The 17,960-nt window shown below is 48.2% G+C and overlaps 1 protein-coding gene across 1 annotated transcript; it reads right to left on the bottom strand.

The window, feature by feature from the left end:
• Positions 1–7,720: 7,720 nt before the first annotated feature.
• On the bottom strand, positions 7,721–10,494 carry LOC141512338 (BOLA class I histocompatibility antigen, alpha chain BL3-7-like). The gene is made up of 8 exons (XM_074221192.1): positions 10,402–10,494; positions 9,749–10,021; positions 9,333–9,605; positions 8,854–9,129; positions 8,667–8,771; positions 8,170–8,202; positions 7,974–8,018; positions 7,721–7,838 (listed from the first exon to the last, which is right to left on the bottom strand). The coding sequence occupies exons 1-8, from the start codon at positions 10,466–10,468 to the stop codon at positions 7,834–7,836; spliced, it is 1,077 nt and encodes a 358-aa protein (XP_074077293.1). The 5' UTR covers positions 10,469–10,494; the 3' UTR covers positions 7,721–7,833.
• Positions 10,495–17,960: the final 7,466 nt, after the last annotated feature.

Raw genomic sequence — 17,960 nt, 5'->3', positions numbered from 1 at the left:
ATCCACCGTGCCACCTAACTGCCCCCATGTGTTTTAATGTGTTTCCTGAAGGGTTGACCACACACAATTTTAGGTGTCATTGCCTTTTCTATATAAATAAGCCAGGCCACTTTGTATCAGGGCTGGGGTATGGTAAGATGCCAGAGAATAAAACTTCATGGATAGACTCACTTTTTTTGTGATTGAATGTTTAGCCTCAGAAAATAATGGTTCACACAACCTACTACCAAAATAGCAAATTGCTGTTTACATGAGTCCTGGGAACGTCTCAGCATACTGTGGGCAATGGAAACATTTCAGGTGCGAATATTAAACTGAGGCAAGAGCATTAGTTTTCTAAGCCAAGATCTAATGGATAAATAAAAACCAAACCAAATTGCCCAAGAACCAACAGCAGTAGCCACCAGGCCCTTTGGGGTCTAGTGATGTCCTCTTTGAGGGGCAGAGCAGAGGCTCCTTCATTCACCTGGATCAGGACCCAGGAGATCTGGAAAGTTCTCTGGGACTGGATGGAGCCCTTGACTGACAGGCTTAGGAGCTTCCTGAACCAGACCTGGAACAACAGGGAAGGGATTTTCCCAGAATCACTTAAGGAAACCTTGGGCTAGATGCAGACATTAGACTTTCCTGCTACAAGACAAGGATCTCGGATTCGCATTTTTAAAACAAAAATCCCCAAGAACCTTCTCCTCATATGTCTCTGGCTGACCTTACAATGACTGGGGAACCATCACTGTTATCCCGAGTTATTATTAAAGAAAAGGTTTGTCACTTCCTCAAATGAATAAAAAATGCCAACTTTTCTCAAAATTCCTCAAAACATTAAGAATATCAACAGATGTCCCCACTATCACTGTAACAAGAAAGGAGCGGTTCAAAATTCAGATTCCCCTTGACTTACATTGGCCCCACCTGGGGCATGCTTGCCTGGATTTCTAGGAGTCCTCCATCTTCCCACTTTTCTTTATCACTCCTCTGATCTGAGTAATAAAGATGTGAGCAGGCCAGTCTCCTTCCTCTCATTGTTTCATCCGGAGTACTTTACTGAATCTCTGGACAGAGAGGAAGCTCATCTCCACCATCTTGCAGAAGTGGGAGGGAATGGAAGGGCATCCATTGCAGCTTTTTCTGGTGCCTTTACCAAAGGCTATTAGGAAACTGAAAAGCTGCACATTTATATTTATGAACCTACCAGCTCAAAGTCAAGTTTTCGGGTTGTGCCAAAGTATAAATCTCAAAGAAATAATTCTGTGGTCGTCTTAAAACCAAACCTTAATTAATTTTTTTAATAAATGTATTTTTTTGTTTGAATGTTTACCACACAACTGCCCCATGTTAAAGGCCGACACTCAAAGATAATGCAACCACTTAACTCACAACTGCACACAAGACAAGGACAACATAGTGGCATATAACAGCACAAATACAAATACGTAAATCAAATTAATCCCCCGGGTGCTAGCAATTCAATTAAACTACACGAATTCATGTCCTGTAACTCTAACCATGGTAAAGATGTCCACAACCACCAGTTGAATATCATACAGAAAACCAACCAAGTCAGCAATTCTTACCAAAAAGCTTATGCATGCAGCAATGAGAAAAAAAACATAAAAAAAAAACAAAACAACACAGGCAAAAACTTTACCAAGCCTTGTGCCAGACAGAAAGAACAAAAGAAAGGCCTTACCCCAGGGTGATCCTGGTCACCAACAGGTCCTCTATCACATTCCTCACAATGAAAGGGGAGCTTGATCAAAGGCTGATCTGATAGTGGAGTTTGGGCCAGAAGCCTTTGAACTCACCAGGTAGAAAACTCTGGAACAAGGTTCCCAGGTCCTTTTGTTCCAGATCAGCTACTGAATTTCTGAACTAAAACAAGCATTTCCCAATGCAGTAGAATAAAACTGTGACTGCACATGAAACTGCAAACTTCTTTTGCCCAACTTGCTATTCCTATCAAATATGCAGTAATGTTATCAATGTCCACCTCAGCCAGCTTAGAGAATCACTGTCACCAATGAATGTTGCCCTCCATTTTTACTGCCCCCACTCTATCCTGTCCTGACAAAGATGGTCAGAGACAGAGACAGTACCTTAGATGGGGTTTATTAATGACTCTCTTTTTATATGGATCCAATGTGTAAGTCACAGGATTACTCCATGCCCAGGAACTCCCCCTTGGTGTTTTGGAACCAGGACATTCATCCACGATCACAGGGGGATCATAGAAAAGTCAGATGTGGGGCTTGAGGGATCCTGCCGGTCCCAGTCCACCAGGCAGGACAATACAAAGATGACACCCTTTGTGATCATCCAAAGAGGAGTCCTGTGAAAAAACACCTGGGGTTGATTGTTTAGTTTGGGGGCATCAGGGAAGGACAAGTTTATACTCATCCCCTTCACTTAAGACAGGCAAGCAAAATTCAGGGAAAATGCAGGAACCTGTTATGATTAAAATGATGATTCTTGGCCCCTATTTTTACTGTTTCCCAAGGCCTAGAACCTTCATGTTCAAGGGATCTCTAGAAACTAAGTTATTATTATTAAAGTCATTACACATATATTAATGAATATAAAATTATAACATTTGACACAAGAAAGACAAAGTCCAGATTTTCTGACTTTTCTCATCCTCATTTTTTCTTCCTTTTGGCTACTCTATGGGGAGGTAAAGTATTTGTCTTCATGTCTGGGATTCCCTTGACTTGGACAATGGTCTAACAAAATCCTAAAAATTAGGACATGTGCAAAAGTTTTTTAGATGTTCTGTGGATCAGGGGCAGCTAGGTGGCGCAGTGGATGGAGTGCTGGACCTGGCATCAGGGGGACCTGAGTTCAAATCCAGCATCAAACACTTAATAATTGCCTACCTGTGTGACCTTGAGCCAATCACTTAACTCATTGCTTTAAATAAATGAATATTTTTTTTAAAAAAGGGAAGTTCCATGGATCTTTGTGGCTGATATGAAACGACCAAGGGAATTTATCTAGAAGGCAATAAAGGTGCCCCTAGCATTTGATTGGCTCTTTACTCCCTTGAGGCAGCTTTCTGGTCATCCAAAGGTAGCCAGAGTCCCACCCACATGAAATTGGGGTCCTTTCAAGCTGATTGCTTTTCTCCAGTATGCACACCCTACAAGTTCACCAGACAAGTTTCCACCTGCAGATGAGAGGCTCCATATACAGAAAAATGACTGTGTGGCCTTGACATCTCCTGGCTGTGGCAGGACAAAGTAAACTTCCTTTCTGTATGATGTCTGAGGGCCTCAGTTCATCCCAACATTGAACCTGAGCTATCAGACAAATGTTGTTAAGCAGCATCAGATCTTCAATGCCTTTGGGAGGAATAAGGACTCCAGGATAGGGCAGGGAATTACTGGAAGGGATGAAAAGACCAAAGACGGGCCTTTTGTCCCATTTCTTTCCCTATTAGCACTTTGCCCTATCTTTTTCTTCTTTTCTCCTCATGGAGAGTGGCTCCAGGAAACTGGGTTCTGGATGTGCTAAACAATCCATAAATCCCCTCAACCAGGGCCCAGCCTCTGGCTTAGTCCCTGCTGCCTAGCCTGGAGCTGACATGAGCCAGTGCTAGTAGCTTTTACTGCTGAAATTTTGGTTCATTTTGAATTTCTGAACTAAAACAAGCATTTCCCAATGCAGTACAATAAAACTGTGACTGCACATGAAACTGCAAACTTCTTTTGCCCAACTTGCTCTTCCTATCAAATATACAGTGATGTTATCAAGTAATTTTCTTGTTTCCCCTTTTCCTTCCCATCCCCCAGTCTTACAGAAGGACCACTTTAGATCCAAACATGGATAATGTGTGTTTCTGTGTCCATGTGAACTCATTTGACACACAATTCCATTCATCATTTCTCTCTCTGGATGCACATAGCACCTTCCTTCATATTTCCTTTGTGGTTATTTGTGTTTGTAATCACCAACATGGCTCAGTCATTCAGAGTTGCTCTTAAACCAAGGTCGCTGTTCCTGTGAACTACCTTGTCTTGGTTCTGCTTATTTTGCGCTTCCTTATTTCATGCAAGTCTTTCCAAGTTTAACTCATTCCTTATACGACAGTAGTATTCCACCATGACTGTAGAAAACTCGTTCAGCCCTTCCCCAACCGACGGGCATCATGGCACTATTCAATTCTTTGCCACCACAAAGAGAGCTGCTATAATGATTCCATTTCAATGAGAAATAAGTCAAAATAAAGATGCATTATTCCGATCTCAGGTTCACAGATGCCTGAAAACCCCCATCCAATTACCAAGGGCTCTGTGTACCCCAGAAGAAGAGTCCCTGACATAGATCAGGGTCACTTGTGCCTTGAAGGTCAGAACCCATTCTCACTAGGAAGCCTTCTCTGGGTGTCCCAGACTATCCCCTCTGATCCCCTGTGGCTGACCTGGCCTGGACTTCATTCTCCTCTGTTGTTTGCTATTTTCCCATATGGGCCTATCTTATTTCCCAGTGACACAGAAACACACTCCAGGGCCTCCAAGTTCCACAATCTTCCCTCGGTAACTTGCTATTTATCATCCATCTTCTCCAGAGTCACTGTCAGGCAGATTTTCCTTTCATAGTAGAGGCCTGGAGGTCAGAGGAATGACTTTGGGGATTGGAGTCCATCAAGCAAATAGCCTTTACCAAGTCTCCTGTGTCCCAGGCACTGTCCTCAGCAGCTGCACCAGGGGCCTCCAGGGCCCTGAGGGCAGTCTCTAAGCTCACCAGGTAAGAGGAAGACTCTGAGAGCTGGTTTTCCAGAGGACACCACCTCCCTCCCCTTCCTCTTCACACATGCCATTTTGAAGGACTGGCACCATAGCTCTAAATCCCCCTCTGATACTGGGACTGTCGCTATCTCTAGCATTTTATGTTCTGCTCCAGGATGGGATTTCTCTCCCAACACATTCAACATCCACCAGTATATACTGTGGAAACAAGGTAAAGGGTATCAGACTGCCTTGGGGGGGGGAGGGGAGGGAGGGGGGAGGAAAAATTGTAAAATTCAAAAACCTTACAGAAAATGACACATAGAAACTACTATTGTATATAAGTGGAAAACACATTAAATATAAATTAAAAAAAAGAAGCAGTGGCTGCCCATTGGTAGGAAGGAGTGACCCTCCTTGAGGAGAGAAATGACTGCAGGCTCCTTCACCCTGATAGGAGAGGATGAGCATCATTACTGTAATGAGTAGCAAGATGCTGAAAGGACTTATGGGATAGACAGTCACCGAAATGAGCCGTCACAAGCCATGATCAGATCAGCTAGCATTTCGATAATAAGCTTTCTGAACTTTGAGTCTGAAAATGGGATTAGAGCTCTTTCTAAATCTGAGTCTGAGGCCCCGCTAACTGAGCACCCCACTGCCTTGAAATTTCTGCTGCAAATGAGGACTGTGAGGCCCAATTTCATCTCCCATGGATGAGAAGGAACTTCACCTGATGCTTTCCTAGTCTCCTCACGTTGCATAGGGCAGGTGGGTGGGTCTCAGCCAGGCCATGGAGGTTCCAGGGCTGCAGAGATGATGGAAGCACCTGGCCATGAGCCCAGTGAGGCCTCCTCTCCTGTCCAGGGAAGGCAGGGCAGCAGGGGGAGGGCGCCGTAGGTAGGGGATTCAGTGGAGACAAAGAAGGAGGAGTGCAGAGTCAGACCTCCCCAGCTCTGCCCATGCCATGCCCCAACCACAGGCTCACCTCTGAGGTCATCCTAACTCTGCCTTTCCCCGGGGGTGTGGCTCTGAGGACCACGCAGAACCTCTCTGTGCCTCAGTTTCTTCAACAGTAAAATGAGAATCGCTCTTAGTTTAAACCTATGCGCTATAGGTGACTTGCTAGCAAAGTGGATGGCCCTGTGTTGGCAGGTCCTGGGCCCACATCACCTGGCGCTGTAAAGAGGAGGGCCTGGGAAAGCTGGACTCTGGAGCCACAGGGGTGAGAGGTCAGGGTCAGACAAGCCCCTCCACTTCCAGGAGGGAGGTGGCCTGTTTCAGAGAACTCATTATTCCTCAGAGACAGGAAAGCAAGATCTTTGTCCTGCTGCTTGGAAGCCACTGGGGGACAGGAGATGCTGGGAGAAGAGAGAAGACCAGGCCTCCATGGCCAGCCCTGCACATCTGGGAGACTAAGGCCTGAGGAAGCTTCTGGGCTCCAAGAGGAACACAGGGCCGCTCCTTCCACGCTCTTTCCCTACTTCAACCCCAGGGTCCTGAAATCAAGTCTGGCCATGGTAGGAGACGGCTTACACCCCAGGGGGATCATCGCCTCCTTGGGAGATGAACAGAGACTCAGGGAGGCCTCCAACCTTCCATGGCCAACACGATGTCCTGGACACTGCTAGTGTGCTGCCAAGACAGCAAGGCCCCACATGACCCAGGATCCGAGCTGACATGTCGGTAGCAGAGGCTTTCTCCTCCTGATGCCCTGTCCCCGAGGACAGTCAGGCCTAAGGCCCTGCCTGCTTCCTGCACCCTGTGACTGCAGGACTCAGATCTATCCAGAATTGTAAGGGGAAAGTCCCACTCGGGATTGTAGAACAAGGGAACAAAGCTGGGGTGGCCCCGGATGAGGAAACACCCAGTGTGGGATGCTAAGCTGGCACAGGGATTATATGATGGGACAGGAACAGCCGTGGTGAAAGCACTCCTTCTTTGGAGAGTGACATCAGGGCAGAAGCCAAGGGGGAAGGGCAAGGTCCCAGGGGTGTGGATCCTTGCCAGTGAGGGAGGGGAGTTGGGGAAGAGGGAGGCTGGAGGTGGCGGGGCAGGGACCCCAGGGAGGCAGGGAGGGGGCAGGGGGGTCCTCCTGTCAGAAACCAGCTATTCCCTGCTTCAGCCATTCCAAAAGGAAGCCTTCCCTTCTCCAGAGGGCAAGAGAAGCCCCTAGCCTGGGACAGTGTGAAGGGGCCAAGGCCATCCCTCAGGGCAGGGGCCATCACCCCAGAGATGGGGGCCCAGACCCTGCAGAGAGGCCAGAGCAGAGGCCACAGCAGACCTGACACACACAGACAGAGACACACACACACACACACACACACACACAGAAGACACACAAATAGAAATAGGGGAGGAGATGACAAGAAAACAGAACTGAGACTCTCAGAAAGTGGGTCCCGAGAGGGGGACTGGGGCCAGTGACTCATCTTCCTGGTGGGCACGGTGCCAGTTCTAGGAGGCGGAGGCCGCCTGGGTTCTGTCTGAAGCCCTGGAGCAAGTCAGAATACACCAGGTCCACAAGGGCCCCCAAGGAGGGAGAGATCAAGACAAACATGTGCCCCCTTCCAGGCTCCCCCCGCCTGGCCCCAGCCCCCACCTCAGGCACAGACTTAAGAGAACAGTTTTTAGACTTCTTCAGCCTTTATTGCCCCTTCCCAGGACCAGCTCAGCTGCTGGTTTTCATCCCACCCCCACCCCCACCCCCCACCCCCAATGTAAAGCTCAGTGGAGACTGGAGAAAAGCTGAGGACTGGAGACCAAGGATCTCCTGGGCAGGTTCTGCAGCAGACAAAGCTCCCAGAGGTCACTGCGACATCCACCCTGGGGGGGGCATCACTACATGAGTCTGACCCCCTCACTGCAGAGGGGGACAGGCCCAAAGAGGGCAGGTGGGAGTGGGGGAGGCTGAGGGCATCAGGAGAGGTCTCAGCTATGTGGGGAGGGGAGAGGAGGCTGCCCAGGGTGTGGGCAGGATGGGGGGTTGTGGGGGCACATGGTGGGCGTCACAGGGCCCAAGGCTGGGAGAGAAGCCAGAGGTCAGCAGGAGCAAAGCAGGACTGGGGGGGACTCAGTTTCTCTCTCAGGTCCACACCACGACATTTTTTCAAACTGAAGATGAAAGAGAGGGAGATCCTCAGTCCCCTCGGGCCTCCACCTCCCATCATGCTGAAGGGCTTGTCTCACCCCCCTCCTCGGACCCCCCTCAGCTCTTCCCCAGTTCCTCCCAGAGCCCCAGGGTCTCACCTTTGGGTGAGAGGGAGCAGTCAGAGCCCTGATTACTGTCATCGCCTGGGGACAAAGGAGGGAAACTGCAGTCAGGGACAGTCTCCAGAACTAGGGGATGGGGGGAAGGAACCCCAAGGCAGGCCCCTGGGGCAGCCTCTCCTCCCCCTGCTCCTGTCCTCATGGCCTGGGCCCTCTGGGCCCACCCCTCACTCACCTGCAGCTGGGGCATAGTTCTTTCTCTTGGCACCTGGAGAAGAAAAACCATCCAGTGAGGAACCCAGGAGAGGAGGCCATGGGGAGGGCTCAGAAGTTGCTGGTTAGTCCTGAGACAGTCAACTGAGGCTGCTCCCCTGCCCCCCTCTGCCCAGGCCAGCATCTAGATGCAGGAGAAAGGAGGAAAAGAGGTCCCCCAAGGGGGCCCATCCCCCCGCTCAGACCCTGCATCTGTGCTCTCCAAGGCTGGTCTCCACCTTCTCTACTCCCCCCCCCCAGACCCCCAGCTCCTTTGGCTGAAATTCCCGGATTCCCTGGGACCCGAGGCTGAAGCCCCTCTCCCCCAGCCTGTGGGACCACTGCCTTTGCCCCCCCACACACACACAGGTCTGTCCATCTGGAGTCTTGGGGCCTGTCTATGGGGCCCTAACATGGGAAATAGAGGCCGTGGGGCCAGAGGGCCCTTCCGGGTTGGGGGGCCCCTCCAGGGTGGTCCACCTGAGCTCTTCTTCCAGGTCACGAGCCCCACAATGACTGCAGTGAGGAGGAGGAGGACCCCGAGAATGACCCCCAGGATGGTCCAGGTGGAGGAGGGTGGAGGCTCTGAGGGGAAAAGGGAGGTGACAGGCCCTGCCCCCACCTCCCTCTGCCCTGCTCCCAGCCCCCCCCCCCCCAGTGTCCTTACCCCATTTCAGGGTCAGGGGCTCCGCCAGGCCCTGGTGCTGGACTCGGCAGGTGTAGCTCCCTTCCTGGCCCGGGGGCACCCCCGTGGCGACCCACGTCTGGAAGGTTCCGTCTCCCCCAGGCCTGGTCTCAATGAACTCCATGTCCTGGAGCTGTTCCTGCCCCTCCTTCAGCCAAGTCAGAGAGATCGGGGAGGGGTAGAAGTCCTGGGCCCGGCACCTCAGGGTGACCTCCCCGTGGGGGCCAGTGTGGCGGGTCACTCGGGCAGAGGGTGGGTCTGGGGGCAAAGGGCAGAGGCGGTGTCAGGCTCTCCCTTCCCCTCCTCTCCAGGGGCACGAGGCGGGTGGGGGGGGACATCCGATGTGCCAGGCCCTGAGGTCCCGGGGTGCCCGGGGGTCCCGAGTGGGGCTGAGGGAGCAGGGCCCTGAGTGCCGCGCCCACGGGGGAGGGGAGGGGAGGGGAGGGGAGGGGAGAGAGTACCTGCCCGGGTCAGCGCCCCCCGGCTCATCTGCAGGTACTTCTGCAGCCACGGGGCGCACGTGTCCTCCAGGTAGGCTTTCACTCTCTCCGCCTCACTCGCCGCCTCCCACTTGCGCTTCGTGTTCTCCGCCTGCGGCGGGACCGCGGCCCACGTCCAGGTGTCCGTGTCCAGGGAGATGTAGTCCTGCCCGTCGTAGGCGGATTGGTGATACCCGCGCAGGAGGCGCCCGTCGGAGACCTCGCAGCCGTACATGTTCTGGAAGGTGTGGGCACCTGCGGGGGGGGGGGGTCAGCGCGGCCACACCCCGGCCCCGCCCCCCGGAGCCCCTCCGGGCACACACACCCCCCGGCCCCCCCCCGGAGCCCCCCGGCACGCACCCCCCAGCCCCCCCGCCCCCGGAGCCCCCGGCACGCACCTCCCCGGCTCTGGTTGTAGTAGCCCCTCAGGTTCTCCAGGCCGGCTCCGAAAACCTGCGCCGCGTTCTTCGATGCGCGCGTCTCCCGCTCCCAGTACTCTGGGTCCTCCCGGTCCACCTGCCCCATCCAGGCCGCCCGCGGCTCCTCCCTCCCACGGGCGCTGTCGAAGCGCGTGATCTCCTGCTCGTCCACGTAGCCCACGGTCACGAAGCCGGGCCCCCCCAGCTCGGAGCCGGACCAGCCGGTGTAGAAGTATCTCAGGGAGTGGGAGCCTGGGGGGGGCGGGGGGGCCGAGGAGACTCGAACCCGCGCCCCGCCCCGCCCAGGGGAGCCCTTCCTGACCCCGCCCCGCCGGTCCTGCACCTGGACCCCCAGCCTCCGGCCCCTTCTAGACGCCGCCACGCCCCCGTGGCCCCCACCCCTGCTCCGCATCCCGGGGTCTCCCACGCCCCCCGTGCCTCCCCGCCCCCTTAACAAAGCGGCCCCCGGGTCTCTGTCCCCGCCCTCGGAGGCTGGGGGGCGCTGGGGGTCCTGCCCTTTCCTAAGGCCCCAGGACGTTGCCCCCCGCCCCGCTGCCTCCGTGTCCCCCGCACTCTCCCCTCCCAAGCCCCCCGGCCGCGTTCCCCCCTCCAGCTCCCCGGTCTCCCCTCACCTGCCCGGCTCGGGGTCGGCACCCCCAGGAGGAGGAGGAGGAGGAGGGCGCTCCGCTGGGGCTCCATGGTGCCGGGAGGGACTGAGCCCCGGAGGCCGGAGCCGGCTTTATAAAGGGAGCGGCCCGGCACTTCTGATTGGCTGCGCCGAGGCCCCGCGTCCAATAGCAAGTGGAAGCCGGCACGCGTCACCGGTGTCCCGGCAGGATGAGCCGGCACAGGTTCCGAGAGCAAAACCGAAAGTGACCCGGGGGGGGCGGCCTGGGACCCCGGGCGGCCGGAGCTTCCCTCCCCTTCCCCTGAGATCCCGCCTGGACCACTCAGCCCTCTTGCTCCACCTGAACCAGAGAAAGAGGGTCCCAGTCCCCCACTTCTGCCCTCCAGCCTGCACCCCTGCCCAGTGGATCCTTTCCCCCTTAGAAGTGAGAAAGATTTCCAGATTCAAAAAACTGCGCAAATAAGAACTGCTCATGGATGGACCGAGCTGACATCCTAAAATGACAATTCTCCCCAAACGGAACGACTCATTTAGGGCCCCAACAAGCAAAATTCCAGAAATGAGGTGGCTCTTGCACCTTAGTGAGTGAGATAAATTGTCAGCAAACTCATGTGGTGAAGTAAAAAGCCAAGAATCTCCAGGGATTCAATGAAACAGAGTGCAGAAGAAGGGGGCTGAGCCCTGCCTCATCTAAAATCATATTAGCAAGCATCAGTCATCAAAACTGCCTGGTATTGGCTGAGAAACAGAGGGGTGGATCAGTGGAATAGACTAGGTGCCTTAGAAGGCAACGATTATAGTGATCTACTGTTGGGAGATAAAAACTCTATCTTTGATTAAAAACTCATTACTGATGACAGAAAGGAAATTAAAGCTTCTCTGAGGTATCTCCTCACACCTCTCAGACTGACCAATAGGACCAGAAAGGATGATGAGCAATGTTGGAAGGGATGTGGCAGATCTGGAACACTATTACATTGTTAGTGGAGCTGTGAACTGATCCAGTCTTTCTGGAAAGAAATTTGGAATCACACCCAAAGGGCAATAAAAATGTGCATCCCCTTTGATCCAGCAATACCACTACAGGGTCTATACCCTGAAGAGATGATGAAAAGGGGCAAAAACATCACTTGTACAAAAATATTCATAGAAGTCCTGTTTGTACTGATAAAGAATTGGAAATTGAGGGAATGTCCATCAATTGGAGAATGGCTGAATAAACTGTGGTATATGTAGGTGATGGGACACTATTGTTCTATTGGAAACCAGGAACGATGGGAATTCAGAGAAGGCTGGAAGGATTTGTAAGAACTGATGCTGAGCCAAATGAGCAGAACCAGGAAAACACTAACAGCAGCATGGGGGTGATGGTCAACCTTGATGGATTCGCTCATTCCATCAGTGCAACAATCAGGGACGATTTTAAGGTATCTGTGATGGAGAATACCATCTGCATCCACAGGGAGAATTGTGGAACTTAAACAAAGACCAAAAAGTATTCCCTTGAATTTAAATATTTTAAAAACATATATTTTATGTAATTTTGCTATCTTTTATACTTTATTTTCTTCCCTAAGGATCTGATTTCTCTCTCAACACATTTAATTTGGATCAGTATAGAGCATGGGAACAATGTAAAGACTAGCAGACTGCCTGTTGGGGGGTGGGGGAAGGGAAGCAGATTGGGGGGGGAATTGTAAAATTTTAAAAGCAATAAAATTTTCTCTCCTGGGGGGAAAAAAGAAATTTGGAAGATTTCTCCTGATAGAGGGGAAGGAGTCAAGAACTGAAGAAATCTCTAAACTAATTGGGGGGGTGAGGGCTGCACCTTCATTTTAATGACCTCCATCCCAGCTGTGATTCAGCCAAATCTGGTCATTATAAAAAGCTCTGCCCTGTTCCTGAGACTCCACACTTGGGCTGCCCTCAACCACAGGATCACTAGGCCTGTCTTCTCCCTGGGAGATTTGACCACTTTGCTGGGACAAAACCAGCACATCTGTTGCATTCTGGGCATATGCCCCCACTGTGGAGACAAACTCCATGTGTCTCTTCCTATAGGGTTGGGCCGACCCCAAAGGAAGACAAACACTCCCTGTAATAATGCCACCTGGGCTTCATTTACTGCTCTCTTTGTTTAAAAATCCTATTACAACCTACACTCAAAATAGAGATTTTGCTTCTGATTCAGGGGAAAAGAGGCTTTTGCCAGGAGATTTCCCATCTCAGGACTCCTTGGAAGTTGTGAACCAGGGCTCCCCAGCTAGAAAAATCCAGAAGTCGGTCCTGCCAAGGCTTAGGGATGTAGGATGTTCTTATTACTGTAATCTTGTGTAGAATTGTAGCCATCTCTGCTAAATCATTACTTCAATTTGTCTTATTGTTGGTGGACTTACTTTATATACAAACAGACACACACACACACACACACACACACACAAACACAAAGAGAGAGAGAGAGAGAGAGAGAGAGAGAGAGAGAGAGAGAGAGAGAGAGAGAGAGAGAACAGGGAACTTTATCAAAGCCCCAGGCTGCCCCCTCCTGGGATCATAGACATTAGCATCACTGGCTGGCCTTCCAACATACAATCTTTTCACACAAGAAGTCCTGTTTGTCAGATAGTTTCACATTGTCCTCTCCCTTTTTTTCCCAGATCAAATATTTTATTTTTTAAATTTGTTTTTCTCCTGCTGCTTTCAAAAATAAGTTTCTACACCAACTATCAAAACCTTAAATTCCAAATTCTCTCCCATCCTCCCACCCTACTCTACTCAGTGAGAAAGTAAGCTACTTGGTGTGGGTTGCCAATGTGCAGCCATGAAAAACATTACTACAATTGTCCTTTCGTAAAAGTATAGATAACCCTCCCCCATAGAAAGAGGACCGCAACAAAAATAAAGTGAGGAAAAAAAAATATGCCTCAGTCTTTATTCAGAAACCATCAGTCTGTCTTTCCGATGGAAAGCATTGCTTTACCATTCTTTTTTACCCACAAGTGCTATTGCTTCCTGTATTTTTCTCACTACTCTTCCTCCACCCTATTTATTCTATTCTTTCCTTTTTCTCCTTTCCCCCTGTACCTCCTTAAAAGGCTGTTGTATTTGACTACCCTTTCCCACCATCTTTCTGCTCTATCTACTATATTCCCCCTCCCCTCCCCCTGTCCTCTTTGGCCTATCCCTTTCCTCTCCCATTATCTTCTAGGGTAAGAGATTTCTATACCGAATTGAGCATGTTTGCTATTGTCTTTCTGAGCCAATTCCTAGGACAGTAAGGTCCATTCACTCCCCCTCCCCTTTCCCTCTCTTCTACTACACTAAAAAAACCTTTTTTATATCTTTTATCTCTCTTTTCCCTTTCTCCTGGTACATTCCTGTCTTCCCCATTAACTCCAAATCTTTAATATCATATACCTTCAAATTCAACTCCCTCCTATGCCTTGCCTACTTATGTTCCTTCTCACTGCCCCATTAAATGACAAGGCTCTTTTGAGTTATCAGTCTCATCTTCCCATGCAAGAATACAAGCAGTTCAACAATATTAAATCCCTCATCATTTTATTCCCGATCACCTTCCTGATGCTTCTCCTGGGTCCTGTCCTTGCAGTTCAAAGCTTCTGTTCAGCTTGTTGTAGTTTTCATTAGAAAAGATTGAAAATTCCCTATTTCACTGAATTTCCAGCTTTCCCCCCAAAAGAGTATGTTCAGTTTTGCTGGGTAGTTGATTCTTTGGTGTAGTCCAAGCTCTTTTGCCTTCCACAATATCATATTCCAAGTATTCCAAGTGCTAAAGCTGCTAAATCTTACGCTATCCTGAAGGAAGCTTGAGGATATTTGTTACTCTCTGGATATTTGTAATATTTTCTCCTTGACATGGGAGTTCTGAAATTTGGCTATAATATTCCTGCTAGTTTTGATTTAGGGTTCTCTTTCAGGAGGTTGTCAGTGGATTTTCTCAATTTCTAATTTATTCTATGCTTCTAGAATGTTAGGGCAATTTTCTAAGTGAATTTCTTGAAAAATAAAACCAAGGTCATGACTTTCAAGTTGTCCAATAATTTTTAAAGTATCTCTCCTCCATCTGTGGTCCAGGTGAGCTATTTTTCCCATTGAAATATTTTATATTTTGTTCTAGTTTTGCATTCTTTAGGTTTGTTTTATTATTTTGCTATGTCTCTCAGAGTCATCAGCTTCCTCTTAGCAATATTCTACATTTCCAGAAATTATTTTCTTCATACAGCTTTAGTATTTCTTTTCCATCTGACTGATTCTGTTCTTTATGGCATTCTTCTAATTGGCCTTTTGAACTGCTTTTTCCATTTGACCCAAACTGGTTTTTAGGAGATTATTTTCTTCAGCATTTCTTCTTATCTCCTCCATGAAATTGTTGACTTGGTTTCATCATTTTCCTACATCACTTTCATTTCTCTTCCCAATCTTTCCTCTGCCACATTATTTGGGATTCTCTGATCTGACTCAGGTGCCTGTTTAATCTCCCAGGTAACCAGTACAGGCTGTTTCACTAATCTATAATAATTTGCAACATCAATTCTATGGAAGACAATGTAGAGAGAAAAGTTGGGAAAACACTTTATTGGGATTGACATGCCTTAAGTTTAGTTGTGACTGCAACATTTTAAGTTTGGTTAAACTATTTGTTTTCTATCAGTGATCTCTTTGCCAGTTTGTTGCAGGAATGTTTAATAGATCACACTAACATTTTGGAAAATGACATTTCTTGTGAAAGATTAAACATAGGTTTCTTCTTTCTAGCACAGTGTTCAACTGCTGTTAAATTTCATTACCAAGGCTCTTTTCATTCCAGGGTAAAAGTCTGTCTTCTTTTCTTAAGATATGTTCAAATATTGGGATGAAAATGAATGAGCCAGGCACTTGGGATCAACATCTATGATTCTATTTGATCCATTTGATCCTCATAAAGACCCTTATAAGTAGGTTACCAATGGAAATGGAACTCTTTCTCTTTGTTCATGATCAGTTTTGCTTAAAGATTTTTTTTTCTCTTGAATGACAGGGAACCATGAATGGGGAGGGAGAGGTCATGGGGAAGTGAATCTTGTCATAAATAAAACCTATTAATAAAATATTTTTAAAGCTGCAATTATATTGTAATTGAAAAATAAGAATTCCCCTTAGTGAAGCATTTAAAACATTTCAAAATGAGAAAACCTAGGAGAATTTATGAACGGACATAAAGGGAAATTAGCAGAACCCAAGAACAAAGATTTTGCAATAACAAAAGTAGTGTAAAAAGAATCAGCTTTGAAAGATTCCAGAATTCTGATCAATGCAATGACCAACCAGGATTCCAGAAGTCTGATAAACACACTGTCCTCTACCAGACAAAGAGAATAGTGTCCAGAAGGGAATATATGGTTTTTTTGGACAAAGCCAATGAGGGAATTAATTTGTTATACTTTTGGTATAAAGATTTTTCTTCATTTCTTTCTTTTTCTCAATGGAAGAGAGGAGCATAAGGGAAGAGTATAATCATATTCAATTCAAAATTTAAATTAAAAGCTTTTAAGTCCAATAAATGTAATTTGAATACTTCAAAATTGAAAAAAAACAAATCCCATAATCTGGGAAGACTTTCTGAATAGATACACAGTCACATGAGCAGTGAAACATTTATACACTGAGTAAAATTACTTAAAAGAAAAGTTTTGAAAGTCTTAAAAATTCTGATCACAGCAATGACCAGTCAGAATTCCCCAAGGCCTAGAAATGATTTTTCTCCTTGGGAAAGAGATACTGGACAACAGGTGCAGAATGAGCATTGCAAGGCCATAGAGCCAATGAGTTGTTTTGTTGTAACTGACTCCTTTGTTCTAAGGGGTTTGGGGATTGGGCCAATTTGGGAGCTGGTAGTGAGAGTCAGACGAAAAAGAGAGAAGAAGAAAAATACCAAAGCAGTCTACAAATAGAGGAGAGCTATGAGGAAATTTAAAACCAATAAAACAGGTCAGTGTGGGCACCGTGGTGTTTATAATTCTGTACAAATGCATCATGTGAAATAAGCTGGATGGAGTCACTAGAAATTCCAAATACATTTCATTTTTCTCTTCTTTTTGAAGGTAAGACCATGTTTATCAAGTTCATGGCAACAGGAAAGTAGAAATAACAGTGCTCTGACCAAAAGCAGTGACAAAACACTGGTCCTACATACTCCTTGCTATGGTGTAAACATTAAAGGGCTGGTCCATGTTTTTTCATCCTCAGCACCTGGAGCAGTGACTGGCATATAATTGGGGATCAATAAAGATTTTAGGCTAAATTGATTGATTGTTGCTTCTTATGGCCTCTCATACAGAGACAGGCAGACTTCTGTTCATGTGTCTGTATTCCCACAGACTCCTAGGTACAAAAGTGGTCAGCGACAACTAACATAGAGTTGAATTTCTCTCATGACTCTGATACAAGGAAACAAATCTAGCTCTCAGTATTGTTATAGCCTAACACACGTTTGCTGCTTTATGATAAATCCTGACTTTGTATCTAAAAATATTTGACCAATGTGGATTCCAGGATGGTTCCCTTGACCAACCATTCATAAGCCAACATTTTACTAATGACATGCTCTCTGACCCCATTCACATCTATAACAGACCTGGCACCTTGCGTTTCATGTCTCATCTGGTAAAGTAGCTATTAGGCCTTTCTTTTACTCAAGACAGATCCTGCATTTTCTCTGAATCTGTTAGTGAAGAATATCGGTTCCGACACCCCAAAACTACACAAATCCACCCAGCCCATTCCACTGGACTCTTATTTGGTCACAAGTGATGTCCCTATTGTGTTTTCCCAGGCTCCACAACAACCAGGGAGAGGGAACTCCAAGGAAGAGGGAAAACTAATGATTTGCAAATCAGTCCTTTGTAAATGATTCATTAAACTCTTGACTGCTGTCCTGGTCCTCTGTCTCTGCCTGTTTGCTCAGGACCAGGTTGGGGAACAAAGGCTGGTAAAAATGTGGATGATTAGAGGAGTCCTAGCAGGCCCAACTAGGAGCCGAGTGAACATTGCCCACATGGGGATTTCCCCTCCATAAGGATCACGTCTATGGAGACAGGCAAAGGCCCCTCTGAAGTACCAGCTTCCTTCTCCCTCCTGGAGGTTCTTCGGCAGACAAGACAATCATGTGGTGAGTTTGGGGAAGGGACTGTTGTTCGGAAAGGAGCCGGAGGGGATCCTGGTAACTGAGCTTTTACTGAAGCCTCACAAATTCTTCTGAAGTTGACTCAGTTCCATTGACCCCAAAACAAAAGACTGTGGCAACAAAACCCAGAGACAATCCAGGAGGGACCCAAGTGCCCAATGCAGAATGCAAGGCAGTCATCAAGATCTTTTTTTAATGCCACATATTTTGCAGTTTTGAATTTTTTTCCCACCAGCCACTTGCAGAAGCAAGTTTCAACATTTGCTTCCAAAATCTGGAGTTCCACTCCACTTTCCCTATTGAGAAAGCAAGTGGCTTGGTGCAGGTTAAGGATGTGCAGCCATGAAAAACATTATTACAATAGTCCAATTGCAAAAGTAAAC

Source organism: Macrotis lagotis, chromosome 2, assembly GCF_037893015.1.
Source record: "Macrotis lagotis isolate mMagLag1 chromosome 2, bilby.v1.9.chrom.fasta, whole genome shotgun sequence".
NCBI classification, from domain to species: domain Eukaryota; kingdom Metazoa; phylum Chordata; class Mammalia; order Peramelemorphia; family Peramelidae; genus Macrotis; species Macrotis lagotis.
Note: the sequence above shows the minus strand (reverse complement) of the source record. Positions and strands in the feature narration are given on the sequence as shown.